The sequence below is a fragment of the Poecilia reticulata genome, linkage group LG22 (genome assembly GCF_000633615.1).
Source record: "Poecilia reticulata strain Guanapo linkage group LG22, Guppy_female_1.0+MT, whole genome shotgun sequence".
In the NCBI taxonomy this organism is placed as follows: Eukaryota; Metazoa; Chordata; class Actinopteri; order Cyprinodontiformes; family Poeciliidae; genus Poecilia; species Poecilia reticulata.
In genome coordinates this window covers 10367446-10386068 of record NC_024352.1, presented here as the reverse complement: position 1 = coordinate 10386068, position 18623 = coordinate 10367446, and the positions used below count along the sequence as shown (strand labels likewise).

Below are 18623 nucleotides of genomic sequence, written 5' to 3'. Positions count from 1 at the left end.
AAATGAGAGGAATTTTGATTGAAAGTAGATCAAAATAATATATTTTATGACATGTATGGGTGGAAGTGATGGAGTTATTTCTACATTTCCTACAATATAATGTTTCAAAATAAACTAGATGTTAAATTATTCTGTATTTTATGCTGATGAAGGTGGAGAGAAAAATGTAATTYCAAATCGCATAAAACAAATGATCTGGCTTTAAATCAGTCCAAGATTTGATCYGTGTATTTATTGTAAGCATTAACCACTTACTATTCATAATACTGAGTTATRGCATTATATATATGTATATTTGCCTTTTTTTTCAACAGCTCCAGAAACTAAAACTTAAATGTGTAACAAGRCCTCCCATTTTCAACTTCCTGTAAAAACAAAACACATGAAATAAAACCCCACTTAAGATATGAATTAAAAAAGTATATTTTTAATCTTAAACTTGGTYATCGTCGTCACTTTTCTAAAATAATTTTTTTGCCAAAAAAGTGATCACATTTGGCAAAAAATGACTTGGGTCATTATTTTAAGAATRCCTTTCTAAAGTTATTCTTAAGATTTTCAAACAGATGTTGCTTCACARTCGAAATGTAAAAGACCAGCCGCCCACYGGGCTGAAATGAGTAAAGGTCGACCTCTGACCTGATCAACTTGTTCTCGGCTCAGTCCCAACACACTTCCCATGAGCCTCAGCACATCGGCGCGCTTCGTTTTAGGCGTGTGGAAGTAGCCCAAAAACAGGTTGCGCATCAGAACCCTGCAGACACAGCAACACACACGCATACACACAACGCTGGATCATGGCCCATTTCAACGTTGATAGGAAAGAGTTATCAAGTAGAGTTGACAACACTCTTCAGTGTGGACGCCATTACTGACCGGAAAAAAACCCACCAAGCAATTTTCAGTATCATCAAGGTGTTTAAAATTGAATTTAGAGGAAGCAGAGAGACAGAAAAAGACATCTAAAAACAAGATGTACTTTCTACGGCATGTCAAAACGTGTCGACAGTTCACTCAGGACGCTGTAGACACAAGAAAGGCTGAAGTGATTACGGGAAAATTGCTCCGTTTCATCCTTGAGAGTTTTCAGCGTCTGTCAGTCATGAGCACGATAGATTAACGCTGGCAGCGTTTAAAAAGTTTCATACATGCCCAAATAGTTTTGCAAAGCTAACTACTTCAATTGCTAATGTATCTGTTCTTCCGTTTTTATTTTATGGTKTTTGAAGAGAAATCTGAATCAGCCAAAAACAACAAAAAGATACTGTCATCAAATGGGACAAATGTCTGATTGTTTTTAAAATATTTTACAACTACATCGTAAAACACTGTGGCCTCWATTTTACAACTTTTTTCCTAATATTGTACTCTATTCATTATTTTAATTAATATTCAAGTTTGTACAATTATGTGATACGGTTCTGTAGACAAAGATGTACAAAAGGTCTTTAATTGAGNATTTTACAACTTTTTTCCTAATATTGTACTCTATTCATTATTTTAATTAATATTCAAGTTTGTACAATTATGTGATACGGTTCTGTAGACAAAGATGTACAAAAGGTCTTTAATTGAGRTTTTTWWAAAAAATWAACTAAATTGAAAACAGTGATTTTGTTGGATACTTTTGAGTAAAAGTACGTCAACATTGTTTTCATTTAACTGGCTGCATCAATAGCAGACGTGGGACAAAATCCAAACTTACTTGTCTATCTTTCCTTCGGTGCTGTTGAGAAGGTTCATGAGTTTCTTTTGTGCCTCCTCCAGCATCTCCTGCCTCACATCCACTGAAACACAAAACCAGAGAGTCGTCATTTCAYGACAAACTAAAAAACTTGTTTCCTTTAAAACAAAATAAAAAAAATAAAAAAACATATTAATGTTGCTTTGTTTCTCTACTTGGCACATGTATGCCACCAGACTAAAAAACTAACTCCGTACATTAAACCTCTACGTTACCAACGGAGAGTCAGATTTTCATATGCAATTTGATATAGTGTCAGATTTCTCAAAACCCTTTGTTCTCAGAGTTTTGCCGACTTCTGATCACTTTAAATAGAGAAATGTTCCCCAATTTCAAAATTTGGGCCGAGGTGACGTTTGTAATTCCAGTCTTCGGTGTGGCAGCAGAGAGACGATTAAACCTCCAGATGAACGTCAAAACATTGGGACATTTGAGATTCATGCAGACTAGATGGAGGCGTAAAGCAGGTGAATCGTTTGTAATTTAAGTGCAATCGTTTAATTTTAATTGTCTATTCATAGTTCCTGGGAGCACAGACGGTAGTTTTTGTCACTGTGGAAGAAAGAGTTACTTGGTTGTTGTGTGATGACATAATGTGGATTCTCTGTTCAGCWTGTTGAACATTAATTAAACCAAACTAAAATTAAATGCAGTTCAATTCATCATTATTATTGTTTTAGAAAATGACGGGTTAAAAGAGAATATGATGATCAGTCAAAATGACGGATAACAAAAAATTCTAGCGCAATCCTTGATCTAGAGTTATGTTTTCCAGATAAGCCACATTTAGACAGTATATATAGAGTTAGAAAGTAAAGATAAAGGCTTGCTCCAAGAGAACAAATACAGACTGTAAGGTCTGAGACCAGGCAACAAAAACAGTCTGAGAATTTGCTGTGATGTAATGGTTTACTTGATAAAAGTGACAGAAAAATACATTAGTCTGCAAGTCAGGCTCTGATAAGGGCATCCAACCACATACTGTTTTATATTTTGTTTCATAATCTGAGCTCAGCATTTGGCTAAAAATGTTAATTTTATATTTTGTTTCATAATCTGAGCTCAGTTTTTGGTTAAAAGCTTTACTTAGTTTATTTGCCAATTCATACTTTCAGATTTGTCGATGATATTTTCACATGAATCCATGCCTTTCCTTGGAGACGTTTTGAGGCCTCTTTGAAAGCCGACAATTTCAGAAATTWATTTTTATTAATTTATTTATAATCTACCTTGAGGAGATGTGGTCAAGTAATTCTAAGTAAAAACCTGAATAATCAGGAAGTTGCTCAGTTATTTTGGTTAGCTCAGCAGTGGGTTCAAAGCTACAATTAACTGGAGAATGGTTAAATTCAAAGAATAGAATAATATTCAAATAAATTAAATATGAGATTCAAGAATTGGTATTATGATTTATCTGCATACATTCTTAAAATATATAAAGAAAAAATACGACCAAGCAAAACTAGTGAAGGAAAAATGATCTGGAGCCATTTAATTTAACAGTAATTTACAATCTGCTGGAAAGAAAAAAAAATGTAGTGAACTCACCTTGCTTCTTTAGCTCTTCGATTTGCTCCTCTTTCTGATCGATCTGATCTGTGAGGCGAGACGCTGAATCCAGAGCGCCGTTGGCTTCGTCCAGGTTCAGCTGAGAGAAATAAAGATCAGCAACCSGGATTATTTCACTGCAACGATCACCGATCCGGATCCAGACATTATGAGAGCAGACGCGGTCTCTGTCCGCTGACTTACCTGCAGGGCAGATGCTTGGTCTTCAAGCAGGAGAGCTTTTCTCTTCCACTCGTCCTTCTCCTTTTTGTGCTTCTCCAGCTCTGCCGAGTACATGGCCTTCTCCTCTAAAATGGAAAGAGACAAATAACTGAAACAATACATAGGAACAGCATCAGAATATACAAAGAATAGCTGCTAAGAAGCTGCTGGCGAAACGATTTCTCTCTCTGCTAACTTGCCTTGCTGGAACTGCTCTAGCACCATCTGCAGGTTTGAGAGCGACACTGCGTACTGCCTGACTTGTTCCTGAGAGGTTCTGAGTTGTAAAAGTGCGTCGTCCCTCTGCTTCACCACATTGCTCAGCTGTTCCTGGAGAGACTCCACCTGCATGCTGGCCTGTTGGCTGAAAAGAAGAGCGGGAAACTTGCCGAATTAAAAAAAAWAACAAAATACTCTGGCTCAGCACGAGCTAGGAGGGAATAAATCACTACGGTAAAACGTTTCAAGAAAAAACACGGGAAAAGGAGCTAGTACTGAACCGCGTGTGGAAATACACTTTCTCATATTTAAGTGATGTGACAAAATAAACATATGACGTACGCGTGTGGTGAAGGCAGTTTTAAGTTTATGCAAACCTGGCATTTTCCACGGCATTCGACGACGTGGCCAGTTTGTCATCCAGCAGCGCCACCCGCCTGCGCAGCTCCGTCTCCCGGTCCTCCGCGGCGAGGGCTTCCCGGGTGTAGGAGTCTTCGATCTCCAGCAGGTGGTTGCGCAGCCTCTCCAGCTCCAGGTTGAGCCGCTGCTCTTTATCCCTCGTGTGCTGCAGCTGCAAACACAAACACTCTCGAGTGAAACAGCGTCTTGGTATAACTGTTTGCCTAATCTGTTTCTTTATAAAATATATATATGAATGTATTTTGTAACAAGACTGCTCTTTTTCTCTCTCTCACACACACAGTGTGACGTCGCCTCTGTTCCAAGTACAAATAATCGACAGCAGCTCATGGTAACGGGAGTGTCGTTCTTAAATCTTCTCAAACTAGTAGAAACAGATAAATCAGAACCAGACAGAACCTTTAGTGGCAGGTCAGCGCTTTACCAGTCAGATCCCAGAGACGCATCTCGACTTCTTCTCTTCAGAAATTACAGAACACATCAACTTCTGAACCTTTAGTGACGTCACACAAGTCATGCGATCAATAACGAGGAAGACGACAGGAAGTGGCATTTGGATGATGGCGTGTTTGTTATTGCGTGAACAAACTTATTCACGTGTGATTTTGATTGAGGTACATTTAGTGGGAACAACAACGGAGTTTTAGGACCAAACAAAAAAATGAATTAATGAAAAAATAAAGACAATATTGAGTGAAGCTGTAGTATTACCAGAATAAAGTTGCAATATTATGACTTTATTCTCATAATTTAATTTTACAAAATTATTTAAAAAGAAATTTTTAAAAATAATAAATTTAAATTAAATTTAAATTAATTTTATTTTTCTATACTGTCATAGGAAACACTGCAATTGTAAAACTGTTTTTCCGACATTAGCTGAATACTAAAAAAGTTAGGTGTACATTTTTATTGGAAACGCAGCTCACAATGGTCGTCCTCCCACCTCAGACTGCAGAGCTGTGCTCTCCATTTGCTTCTGCTTCAGCGCCATCATCATCTGATCCCTCTCCTGCTGGAACATCACTGCTTTCTCCTGCATGGACTTCAGTTCGTTCAGAAGCTGATTCAGTTCACCGGATTTACCCTGCGACACAAATCGACAGGAGTAAAAAAGTTACATGAGAATGTTTATTAATCGCTCAAAAAGGCTGCAAACCACGAACCAAACTCACCAACTCTTTGTCTTTGAGCATCCGCTCCATCGTGGCGGCCTTCTCGCTTACGGCGCTCAGCTCAAACTCCTTCTCTCTGAGCAGAAGCGAAACCTGCATGTTTGTTTCCTGCAGAGCCCTGAACTCCGACTCCTTCTCCCGGGAGCGCGCCGCCACCTGCTCGTTCTCCTCCTTCAGCTTCCTGGCGTCCAGCTCCAAGATGAGCGCCCGCTCCTTCAGGTTGGTCACGGCCTGCTTCAGTACCTCGTTGTCGTTCTCGCGGTTGCGCAGCGCCTCGCTCACTTGGCTCAGCTGGTCTCCTTTGGTTTTTATGAGCAGGTCTTTCTCCCTCACTGACCTCTGCAGGGACTCCAGTTTGTCCCGGACCTGGCGGACCTTCTCGGCCTGACTCCTCTGCTCGCTCTCTGAGGCGGACGCCACGTCAGAGAGCCGGTGGTTGTTCTCCTGAAGGGTCCTGATTAGGTTTTCCTTCTCGGCCAGCTGCGCTTGCAGAACTTCGGCGGTCTGTTGGGTTTGGGGCTCGGCCATTAGATTGAGACCGCTCGATTGGGCGGTCACAGCTGTGGCCTCGGGAGTCTGCGCAACGCTGTCCAGTTTCCCCAAGAGCACGTCCTTGGTGTTGCTGAGCTGACTGATGGTCTGCTGCACCTGCGCCAGCTCCACACTCAAACCTCCCAGCCTCTTCTCCTTCTGCTCGTAGCTCTGGATCAGTCGGGCGTAGTCGACGGACAGCTTGGAGCTGCAGTCGCTGTCGGCGGACACCTGGCCCTGCAGCTTGATCAGCTCCTCGTGCAGCTGTGCCGACTCGTGCTGCATGTTCTTGACCGTGGTGATCACCTGCTGCTTCCACTCCTCCATCTTCTTCACCTGCTGCTTCAGCGTGTCCCTCTCCTGAAGGAGCTCCTCGAACTGGTTGCTGCTGACGCCGCCGGACACGGCGCCGGCCTCGCYTCCTGTCGACTGCAAGACGGTCACCAAGGTCTGGCACTTCTGAGTTAAAGCGTCGATCTCGATGTCCTTCTCCCTGATGATGCGGGACAGGTTCTGGATGGTCTCCTTGAACATCTCCTGGCTCCCTGATGGGTCGCTTGCGTCGGAGAGCCGCTGGTTCTCCTGCTGGAGCCTCACCAGGGCAGCTTCTTTAGCCGCCACCACGTCCACCAGGCGGTGGTAGTCGGACCGCAGCTGGCCGTTCTCCCTTGTCTTCTCATTGAGCACAGCCAGCATCTGCTCCCGCTCCACGGCGAATGCCTGCAGCTGCTGCTGGAGGTAGAGGACGTCCTGACCCGACGAGACCCGGGCGTGGAGCGCTTGGATCTCCAGGTCTTTCTGCCGGATCATTTGGGAGAGCTTGCCCACTTCGTCGCGAGAGAACGCCAACTGTTCCAGCTGCCTGGTGAGCGAGAGGTTCTTCTCGTTCAGCTGGACGATCTCGGTTTCTTTCTCCTCGATGCCGCGGACCAGTTTCTCTATCTCGGCCTTGGACAGGTCGTGCTTCTCGTTTCCGTTGTCCCGATTGAGAGACCGTGTCTTGTCCTCCTGGAGGATGACGTCTCCCTGGAATGCCAGGAGGCGGCCCTGGTCCACACTCTGCTGGAGGCAGGTTATCTCTTCGTCTTTGGCTTGGATGAGTCTGTCRTAGTCGAGCGCCGTCTGCTGGTGGCGGACGGCGGCCTGTTCCAGCTCGCTCCGCTGCACCTGCAGAGATGCCTGCTGCTCCTCCGAGGTTCTCTTCAGCGACTGGACTTCGTCTTCCAGCGCGTTCCTGGACGACTTCAGCTGGGCGATCTCCGTCTCCAGCTCAGTGATGATGTCCAGAGTCTTGGGTTCGGCCAGCGGTTGCGGTCTGCTCTGCTGATCCCTCAGCCGATCGATCTCTTCTTTCAGATGACTGTTCTCCTCCTTCATCCCTCCCAGCTGCTTGTCCTTTTCCTCCACCACTTGTTTGAGCACGTCCACCTCTTTGGTCATGGCCGACACCCTGTTCTCCATCTCTCTCTGTAGATCTGCTGCGTTCTGTTTCAAGGTTTCCACAAAGACGTCCTTCTCTTGCAGCAAGTCCGTCAGCTGCTTCTGTCCTGCGACGGTGATGGAGAGCATCTCGTTGGTGTCTCTGTGGTCCGACGCCAGCTGCTCCACGTCTCGCCTCAGCTTGGCGATCTCCAGGTCTTTCTCCTGGTTCAGCTTGATGGCCGACTCGTGCTCGGTTTGCAAAGCCGAGGCGTCCATGGACCTGGCTCGGGTCAGCTCCTCGACGGTCTGCTGGTACTGTTTCGCCTGCTCCGACAGCGCTCTCTCAGCCTGCGACAGCTCCAGTTCGAGTTGGTTCTTCTCCAGCTTGAGCGCTTCAATACGAGTGTCCTTCTCCCTTGTCGTCCTGTTCAGAGTGGCCTGGTTTTCTTTGAGCTGCTTGCTTAGCTCCTCTAACTTCCTCAAAGCGTTTTCATGCTCGTCCTTCAACCTCCGGTTCGCCATCTTCACCTCATACTCTTCAGACATCCCCTTGTCGTAGGAGCTCCTCATTTCATCCATTTCTCTCCGGAGGTCTGACAGCTCCCTCTCCTTCCCTGCCAGCTCCTCCTCCGCCCGCCTCTCTCCTCCTTGAGCCGTCTCTGCCTTAGCAGCGGCTAGCTGCTCCTCTCGTTCCTGCAGGGTCTTCTTCAGCTCGGCCACTTCTCGCCTCGCTTCCCGACTCTGCTCGTTCGCACGTCCCAACGCGTCTTTCAGTTCCTTCACTCTCTGCTCCAGCTGCTGTTTGCCCATGTGGAGGTCGTTGAGGGTGAACGCGCTTTGGCTGGTTTTCTCTTTTTGGGCCTCCAGCTCTCGCTCCAGCGCTACTTTCTGGTCCTTGGTGGCGTTGAGCTCTGCGGTCGTTCTGATCAGCTCTGTCTCGGCTTCCTTCAACTGGCCAGAGAGCTGCTCCTTTGCGGCGATCAAATGCTAAAATAATTAAAAAGAAAAACTCCATTATTTCTTATTGCTTTGCTAAAGAAAAATAAAAAAAAATAAAACTAAAAAAACTTGTGGCTTGTGCTTTTCAAAATGCAAACAGCCTCAGCCCCGTTGTGACAACTAGCATTTTTTTCATGAATTCAACCCACAAATAAAGTTAAACAGCTGGACCGTGGGGATCGAGCTGAGGCCGACCAGACCTGTGTTGCTTCCTGGTTCTGTCGGTCCAACTCCTCCAGCTCTGACACAAGGGTGTCCCGCTCCTCCTCGACGGCTCTCAGGACTTTCTCTCTCCTCTCCAGCTCCGCCTTCAGGTCCTCCAGGGACTCCGCCTCACCAGACTCCATCGGCGATGCATTTCTGCAAACCATTYGCTCCTCTGCTACCATCAGTCTGTGCTGCAGCTCAAGCTGCGAAGAGAGAAAACAATCAAGAAATGTCTTTCACTTCAACGCTCCAGTAGTTCACAGACCGACTTTAATCATGTCCAGTGACTAACATTTATACATCTGGAGAGTGTAAGTTTAAAACAGCTGAAGCCAAATATTGACAAACGTTTATTAAAAGGCAAATACATTTATTTCCCCTCACAGTTTGACATGAAGTCAGATTACATTTTTTTTATTGAAGTTCAAAAACTATTTTTTATTTGATAAATATCAGAATAACAAGTAATTTTTTAAATTACTTCCATCAAATTGAGAGGTTAACATATATCTTAATGTTTGGTTTGATTACATTTTAAACTGTGTGACTTGGGTCAAACTTTCTGGGTATTCTTTAAAATAGATGGAAATTTGGTTCCTTTAATAAAAAAAAAAAAATTTTAAAAAAGGAAAAACATTTGACCCCTGTGATCAATGGTTTATGACGTTGATTCCAATACATTCACTTTGTAATCCTTAAGAACATTTTACAACTAATTCGGTGGTACGATTATTATCCATGTTGGAAGTTGGAATGTTGCTTTTCTCAGTTTTGAAAATTTTCTCCTTTTTTCTCCAATCGTGACAATTGTTTTTATAGCCAAACACTTCAATGTCAGGCCATGTATAAAGTATCTGTGTGCATTTATGTTCTTATGGAGTGTATGCAAACATCTGGATTCAACTGTAACTACAAAAAAAATACATATACTTGTAAGCTGATACAGTACAAAATGTCAACAGATAATAATGTTAAAAAGAGAACATTTGAGTAAAATAAACCAACCTTTTCGTGTTCCAGGACTTCCTTTTCTTGCCTCAACATCCCTATAATAGTGTTCAGTTCTAAGATGTCTGCATGTTCAACCTCTTCTCTCGGCTCTGCCTAAAAGTTCAAATGCGAGATCGTTTACGAGCAGTAAATATACAAAAATGTAACGCGTTCATTTATGTTTATAACTTATAGCTTGTGTTCATACTTGCCTCGGAAAGGTGCTTGAGTCTCTCTATTTCTTTTTCTGAAGCTATAAAAAATAATAACATTTTAACAAATAAAAAAAAGTGTAAAGATACCATTTTTGAAGTTGCTACTTTTTTGGTATTACTAGGGCTGCACCAATTAACCGGCCAGCTGATTTATTGATGCCAATTTCCTTAATTTTGGGAGGTCAGTGATCGGCCAATACTTGAATGTGAAGCTGATCTTATCCACCTCAGCAAAGGCCTGGAAATCAACCACTGACCTCTTCTGCTCTCCTGTGAGAGAAGTTTGACCGATAGACCGGCCCACCAGGTCAGGTCTGCATATTTGCAGTAACAGTCACCCTACTGTTGCCAACTCAGAGACTTTCTTACTATATTTAACAACATTTCAGACAAAAAAAAATTGTTTTGGCTAAAATCGGAATCGGCAGGGAAGGCTTTTTAAAAGATTGGTAATCGGCCAAAAAACTGCAATCGGTGCAGCCCTAGTTATTACAATACATTAAACATTATACAAAATACTTAGAGAAAAGTTGGTGTAACAGATAATTTCATGCTGCATTAGTCAGCACTTATAAACCCCACCTGCTAAGTTATTTCTAAGAGTCTGAATCTCGTGCTCGAACTGGGTTTTTTGCAGAGCCTTCCCCTCCTGCTCCTGGACTCGTGTCTGCAGCTCAGCCACGGACGCCTGCAGGCGCGAGTAGTTCTGCAGCAGCCCCGCGTTCTCCTCCAGGGCGTCGTCCCTCTCCTGCTGCAGGGAGGCCTGGCTCCTCCGCGCGTCCTCCAGACAGGCCGACAGCTCGGCCAGCTGCTTCTCGCGCAGCTCCGCTGCTTCCTGCAGAGTCTGGACGTTTCTCTGGAGCTCAGGCAGTTTGGAGGAATCCGTGGGGGAGCTGACCTGACCGTCCCCTGGAGAGAGTCGGTTAGAGGAGACGTCTCATTAGTTTTCTCTGACGTAATAAGTCCCAGGCTGCTGCTGCTGCTGCTTTTGGCTGGAGTAAAATAATCTCACCGCTGTGAATCTGCTCCTCCAGCTCCTCGATCCTCTCCTCATACTCTGCCAGCTCCTCTCTGTGGCGGCGCGTAACATCCGCCAGCTTCTGCCGCTGGGCGTCCTGCAGAGCCGCCAGCTCATGCTGATGCTCATCCACCTCTCGACTCATTTCGTCCCGTAACTCCTGTTYCAACAAAGTTACAAATCTACAGTGTTGTTACTGCGTCTGCTGATAATCATCATAAATAATAGTAGTAGTACAGGGGTGTCCAAACTTTGTGTCCTGTGGGGAAAAATCTTCAAGTCAAAAGGACAGGTGGGGAAAAAAAAGGAAAATAAAATATTGTGTGTTTTTTTACTTCCTAAAAAATAAACTAAACTGCAATAGTTTAATTTAACGTTTTGTCAGAAAGGGAGGTCTGAATTATTGAAGACCCAAAACGTGAAAAAGGTTTTGCAGGTTTGCCTCATTTAAAGATGTCCAGTTTGCAAATTTCTGAATGTCTCTACTGAAAATAATAGATAATCTTCTGTCAATTTTAACCAATAAAAACAAGATTAAGGCTTTTATAGAAAAAAAAGTATAAAGCCAAGTTTGATGAAAAGCAGGTTGGGGATGCATCAAAGCCTGCTGGACAGGACAAAGAAAAACTGGGGCATTGCTTTGTGTTTTAGCTGACATCTTCTGTTGTGAGATTTTAATTTGACTGTAACAATTTAGGTTTTATTAAAGACAGAAAGTCATCATCTGCATTTACTACCTGAACTAGGGGAGGAATTAGTATCGTTTTTGAATTGCAGTTATGGGCTGCAAAAAAAAATAAAAAATCAGTCCAGGAGCTGCAAACTTATAGCTGCTTCCTGCAGAGTCTGGAAGCAGCTCAGCTTCCAGACTGTTGTACAAAAGTCGCATTTTGGACACCCCTGTAGTAAAACTACAGAAAATAGCACTGCAGATTCAGAGTGTTTGAAATGTAGGTTTATTTTATAAAGATATAATCATAACTACAGCAGCTACCTTAATAGTTCTTTGTAGTTTGAGAATCTCCCCCTGGTCACCATTACCAGTTCCTGAGGTTGTTGATGCCTGAAACAGAGAAACATAATAAAAATCAAAGAGTCTCCGTATTTAAGGTCAGCTAAATTTTAGATACATACTGTAAATGTAACACTTTTCCTTAATTATAAGGCTCATTGCCAAAATCCAAAAGTCTCACCTGGATCACACTACCTGCGACAATTATTCCAAACTGTGATTTCAGTGGCTCATCTTTAACTTACAAGGATTCAGAAATAATCTGGCACTCGGATACGCCGAGTCTTGGAGTGATTGTTTTGTTTTACCTGCGACATTCTCCTCCAGTGCGCCGCCTCCGCCTCCAGACGCATCACTTCTGTGGACAGCCTGTTGATTTCCTGCTGCGACCAAAGGACGTCGCTGATATCCATTTCATCGCCATGGAAGCCGTGATGAGGCTCTGTGGGGCGCGTCAGGAAGGTGGAAGGAGAGGAGGAGGTGGCGGTCAGGGAGGCGGTGGTCACCGGCAGCACCGCTGGAGATGAGGCGGACGACTGCGCCGACCGCTGCAGCTTCTGGACTTCTTCCTGAAGGCCGCTTTGTCGAGCCTTTAGGTGGCTGATCTCCACCTGGCAGAGGGACGGGAATTTAGACTTTATCCATCGTCATGGAGAGTTTTCACAAACATTCATGATTTAAAAATGTTTTCACGCACGTCTTTCTGTTGCAGGAGGGTTCTGTATTCTGCAGACTGTTGTTTAATCTGGATCTCTGAGGCCTCCAGCTTCTCCTCCAGCTCTGCGTGAAGTTTCTTCAGCCTCTCATGCTGCAACGCAGAGAGAGGACGAGTATTGTCGCTTACATGTGTAAAGACATCCAAGAAATTAACGTACACAGGAAGACGGGCAAATATGAGAACACGAGGCAGAACAGAGTAGAATCATTTCTTTTACATTCAGCCACTTTGGATATCGACGTTCTAATAATGTGTTGTTAACTACTGCATTTACTGATGGGAACCTACAGCAAACAGCTAACCGCGTAACTACTTGTTTAAAAAAAAGAGGAAAAAAAAGAAAACCAAATTCACTTCAGTTATGTGTTTTATTAACATTCTTCCAATGTGGAAAAAGAACTGTTCAGATTAGGGATGGATACGCCGATACATTAAAACTAATTTTGCCGATAATCAATATTTTTTCCCCTATACCTTTATGAAACTATATCACTTTCTCTACCGTGGAATTAAAATACTGCATTATCTTTGTCGACTTATCCTGCTACCAAATGCAAATGATAAAAAGGAGGCTGAAAATGATTAAACACTTTCAACTTGCATTTTGTTTAATGTCACATTTATTCATGACGTCTGCTCCCTCTAAGACAATAACACTCAAACTGTTCAAATTCGACATTCTGCTGTGCTGCAGTCATCATTGTCACTGGTTTGTTGTATAAAAACAACGTCTTTTATATCGGTAAATTATTTTGACGAAATGACTGATATTACATTTTACAGCTATTATTGGCCGATGCCATGGCGATAATGATGCCCGTTCCTAGTTCAAATGAAAACCCATAAATCAGCGTTTGATTCACACCTCCTGATTTGTGTGCTGTACAATTTTTCTTATCTCTACAACTACTGAAAATGTGTTTTCAGTAGTTTATCAAAGTCTTTTCTTAATCAGTGAGATGTTGTTTCAGCTCCTAATAAAATATCACAAAACAATTGTCCTCTTTTTATTCCAGCTTTAAAAAAAGCAGCTTTTCCTGAGCTACACGTGTTAGCAGCTAATTTTAGGTCTGGATTACTGCCCTGCTGGCTCACCTCAGTGTTTTAAACAGCCGGACAGTGAATGTGGAGCTGACTGAAAGCAGTAATAGTTGATATAAAAAGTTGGTCATTTTATCTGTTATCGGTCTTTGAAACACAATCACCTGCTAAARGCTTCAGTACCGGCACATTCAGTCCAATAACCAGCATGTAGCCTGTCACATAAATCAAAGTGTGGCTCACTTCGATTTACACAGGAACCATTTGATCTGAACTAAAGCATTTATCAGCATTTCTTGCTGAAAATCATCTACTGTCACAAGTCAAACTGCTCTTAGGTGGTAAAGATAAAAAAAGACAAATCTAACCTCTGATTTTTGAGTGGAAAACGCAGTTTCCACTTCAGCCAACTTGGAATTGGACACGTGTAATTCTGTGGTAGCATCTGTGGTTACACGGAAAAGCAGCATGAGGAAAAACATTAGAACAGACACAACCAGTCAATTTGCATCTCCATAGAATATGTCAGTGCAGCACATATTAGGTAAAGGTAGAGTTATAAACTCTGTTGTTCAAAACACGAAACAAAAATAAAAGCCGCCACACCTTCAGAATGAACTTTGTTTGCTTTTTAAATATGTTAAAACAACATGAGATACATATACAAAGTCTATATTTTTGCACTTATATTAGCCGTAATCAGAGTATGAAATGAATCAAAATGTAATAAAATGTTAACATTTGCTTTATTTTGAAAAGCCAACCCCACCGGCTCCGATCTGACTGGCTACTGTGCGCTGCGCTGCTTTCAGGAGAGAAGAAAAACTAAAGACGACGTCCGACGTAGAGAGAGAAGAGAAGTGAAAAAAAGATATCCAAGGAATCTCATTTTTAGTTCAATCGTGTGAAAAACGATCGTAATATTAAAGTATGTTGAACTTGAAAAAAAAAGCTGGTTAATTAATACAGTTTGGTCTTCATTGTTTACTATTGAAGGCTTCCYGATTATTGCATCCAATCAGCAGAGGAAACCAATCCATACGCTATAAATAACTTAAAACTTGAATTACTTTACCGCACATTTATTTTTATCCACACTCTTTCTCCTACAGAAAGCAAAGATTGTGTTTTACTTGACCTTAAAACACAAAAACCTTTAAAAGAAAGTTTTTGTCTCCGTCTGTAGCGCTAATCTACTACATCAGATCCATGTGGGAAACAAATACCTTACTGGCCAGCAGGCAACCATTACTGTCATGTTAAAGTAATACAGTGAGACTGGAGCTGCCAACACCAAACACGCATTAAAACACACTGATTCGCTTTCATTCAGGTCCCTGTGGGCGTTTTCACGTTTCTGAAAGAATTATGTCTTTTTTTTTTAAATTCAATTTATATAGCGCCTAAATAGCTGTACTGATCAATGAAAGTGTTTTACATTAAGCCACATCCGTCTGGTCGCATGTCGTCACCTGGCAGGAGAAAGCTGGAATTGAACCCACAACTTTCAGATTTTGAGACGGCAACATTTTCCTCCCACCTTACAGCAATGTACCGTGCTCATGGTCCATGGTTCTGTGTACCGTAAGGTCCAAGCCATAGTTACAAACGGTAGACACGTTTAGGTGAGCGTACATCTCCGCCCGACTGTGATAAGAACAGACGCTTTAGGTTTTTGGCTCCGGCGGTGAGCTGGAGATCTGCGGCCAAAGTTCTTCCTCAGTCGATGTTTTATCAGTTCGCTGTGGACCGGCTACACGTCCAGTTTGAATTAGTCAAACAGGCCGAGTTTGCTTATTTACATGTTTCTACAGTATGAATAAAACAGCGCACAAGTAGAAAGCAAAGCTGAAATTYTCCCATATGTTTTGTTCTTTAACAGACTAATAATGTGGTATCACCTTTTAAGTGGTTAGCTTCCAATTTAGAAGATAAACTTAATTAAACATAAATGGACCTCAATTAGAAATGAGGTCCACTGTAGACTAGTTTCTAATCTACAGTCAGATTAGAAACTAGTTTCTGCAGAAACATGTTTCAGCTTAGCCTTTGGTTATTTAACTGATAAAGAAATGTCTCCTTTTGATATCACAAAAAAAACAACCTAAGATGTGAGGTCTTCACTTAGAGATAGTAAATATAAAAGCCTCCACAAATAAAGATTGTAAAAACCTCTCAGTCTACACGAATCTATCAAATATCAAATATAATTGGATGTTGACCTAGATATAATTAATTAAATCTAATTAACATGAAGCATGCAGGACTTAAAAAGAAAATATAATCTAAACTAAGTTGATGTTTCCTTCATAAATTTAATCATTTCCTGTTAAAACCCTCATCTGGGTTGAGAAACAAGGTTTGTGCAGAAACGAGGTCAGGAATTCATCCTTTGCTGGAATCCCAAACATTTGGTTTGTCTTGTTTTAGTGGCTTCAGGTCAGTTCACCAACTCATCTAATGATATTATATCAACCACATGCTTTCTTTTGTCAATTCCTACTTGTAATTTATTTCTCTTAAGACTCAAGACTTTACATTTCAAAATGTTTCCATTAACATTCCTCTGACTTCCAGCTGGAGTCGGATGAATCTTATATGTGATGGATACAAAACAAMTTATTGATCTAACAGAARCAAACTTATTTATTGGAGCCACAAAACCACATTTTGTTTCAATAAGCTATTAAAGGATTATAGAATATTACTTTAAATGATAAGCTGTCAGAGGAGAAAAAGAAAAACAACCAAAACTACAGATTTCACAAAATGGTGAAGGATCCAACAATCCTGATTCCATCTAATTTCTCAGTAGTGAAAAAAAGAAAAAATCAATAAACCAGAGATTGATTTTGGATCTTTATTTTTTCCTTGATTTTATTCACGAAAAATCTTTTTTTCCCCTCCATTCTTTAAATGTCATATTCTGAAACTTCCTTCAAGTATTTTGTTACAAGTTTCCTAAAAATCAGTTAAAGGTTTTGGTCGAGTGCTTTGATGCATGAATGAGGATAATCTTACAATTTCTTCTTTTTCAGTTGGATTATATTTATTTATTTTATTAAACTCACATTTCTGTATTAAAATAAAAGGTTTTCCATTGACTTAATGTAATATKCCAATCTTGATCATCATGTTTTCATTAACGATGAGCAGAAAATCCCCGTAATTAACACAAGCAGAGGCTTAAAACATCAGTCTGTGTGGACTTAATCTAAACAATGTGCTTCACTATGACTCACTGAAATAAATGACATTTTCAATAATGTTGTAATTTTTTAAAAACATGACTATATTAAAAATGGGAGCCCCTTTTCTGACACTCATTGATCAATCAACATGAAGCATTAGGCAGATAATCTACTACTTTATACAGCTCTGGGCACATTCATAGTAAAATAAAATAAGAAAAGGTAAGAAAATATGGATCTAATATTTTTGCAGTAGCAAACTCTTGACACTAAACATTTTTAAATAATCCAAGTGTTATTTTGACATTTATTCAGTGGGTAGAGTATCTAGTCATTGATTGTCTTCAGGGAATTTATCMTKGATTAGGTTGCAGACGTAACATGTCAAGGATGCAAGTAGCCATTTTTTCCTCAGACGTGAACAACCTCATATCTATTGTTAAGTATGGTCAGGGTTTCCCCCAGAAAACTTGCTAAGCCCAGTGGTTGAGGCACAAGGTCAGTCATTCATCCAGCGGTTTGTTGTGTTATTGAGTTAAAAAATGTCTCATGTTGACAGGAAATTTGAACATTTCATTTGATAATTACGCCTTACTGGAAGATTAAAGCTTGAACACCAACTATAAAGTCTTAAAAAATGCAAACATTTTAAAAAGACTTAAATAAGCAATGCCTRGCCTGGTGGGGGCATAAATAAAGCCTGGTGGCCCGCCAGGCTTATAATACACTGGGGGAAACCCTGCTGTTTATTGAGGATTAGATTCTGTTTCCTGGACTACTTTCAATATGCAGCAAAATTAGTTTAAGAATTGTGTACATTTAGGTACAAATACAGTGCTCAAACATATAAAGACACAAATATAAATACTTTCACATATTTGAACACATCTAAACTGAACAGYACCAATGTGTTTTATGCTACTGGTGTGCTAAGTGGTAATAAGGACAAAATAGAGGAAAAGCTAAAGCATGGACTGTAACTTACCTCCGACTTCTTCCACTCCTTCGAGTAGCATGTCTTTGGTGAAGTTTGATATCTGCCCAGTGAACGATGACAGGCTGCCCCCGACCTGTCCCAGAGACTGGCCGAGGCCGGAGCCCAGTCCACCCAGCCAGGAAGACATCCTCGGAGAGGCTGAGAACCAAACAAAAACAAAACCAGTCCGAGGGACGCCGGACAGCTAGCCACGGTTTGAGCTGAAATACGACGAGGACGGTGCGGACATGTAAGCTAAACTATAAACTCTGCTTGACATTTACACCGGTGGTGTATCCAYTTGTTTGGGTCTGAAACGCGGCGGCTTCACTCCTGACAGACGCTCACTTAGCAAGCACTAAACCCGGCTAACAACAGCTGCTCGGTCGCCTGAAGGAATCTGGGAGGACAAGCGAGTTACGAGACATTATAGCAGAATAACACAGCTATTACTTTTATATTTCGATTTCTGCTGGAGTCGCTGTTGTCTGCGGAAAGTTTCAGTCATAAGTGGGAGAGTTTAGCAGCCTGAAGACCTAAAAGTGCCACCTCAACTGCAGCCATTATCAACTCTGCTCTGCTGACAGATTTGACGTGGACACGGAGGTCTGAAGCGATGCATGATGGGATACTAGAGAGGAGGACCAACAAACGGACGTAAGGCAGGAATGAGCAGAATGTGAAATAAAATGGTTCAAMGTAGTTGCCAAATGAAATTAATAATAAAAATTCCATCATAATATATTATATAATATAATTTGACCCTGTTGGTGGCCGAATTACTAAGGCAATTAAAGCAAAGCAAAATTTAAACCAACAAATAAGCCTTGTAAATAACCAAAAAATATGAAGTCAAGAACACATTTTTACAAATTAATAAAAAATAATAATATAATATGATGTGATTYAGTTTGAACACTACGGCCACCAGATTAAGAAAAAGCAAACCACATCAGGAAAATATAGGGATCTACC

The 18623-nt window shown here is 41.6% G+C and overlaps 1 protein-coding gene across 1 annotated transcript in view; it reads right to left on the bottom strand.

The window, feature by feature from the left end:
• The window catches only part of trip11 (thyroid hormone receptor interactor 11), a 22425-nt gene extending 4176 nt beyond the window's left edge, over positions 1–18249 (bottom strand). The window contains exons 1-18 of the mRNA XM_008398944.2: positions 17658–18249; positions 13850–13926; positions 12420–12530; positions 12031–12333; positions 11705–11773; positions 10705–10870; positions 10275–10601; positions 9690–9730; positions 9493–9591; positions 8481–8690; positions 5329–8268; positions 5100–5240; positions 4111–4304; positions 3715–3878; positions 3497–3600; positions 3293–3392; positions 1706–1787; positions 579–754 (exon numbers count right to left, since the gene is read on the bottom strand). Of these exons, the coding sequence (XP_008397166.1) occupies positions 579–754; positions 1706–1787; positions 3293–3392; positions 3497–3600; positions 3715–3878; positions 4111–4304; positions 5100–5240; positions 5329–8268; positions 8481–8690; positions 9493–9591; positions 9690–9730; positions 10275–10601; positions 10705–10870; positions 11705–11773; positions 12031–12333; positions 12420–12530; positions 13850–13926; positions 17658–17796 (5443 nt within the window). The 5' untranslated portion in view covers positions 17797–18249. The remainder of the gene's footprint in view (positions 1–578; positions 755–1705; positions 1788–3292; positions 3393–3496; positions 3601–3714; positions 3879–4110; positions 4305–5099; positions 5241–5328; positions 8269–8480; positions 8691–9492; positions 9592–9689; positions 9731–10274; positions 10602–10704; positions 10871–11704; positions 11774–12030; positions 12334–12419; positions 12531–13849; positions 13927–17657) is intronic.
• Between the last annotated feature and the right edge of the window lie 374 nt (positions 18250–18623).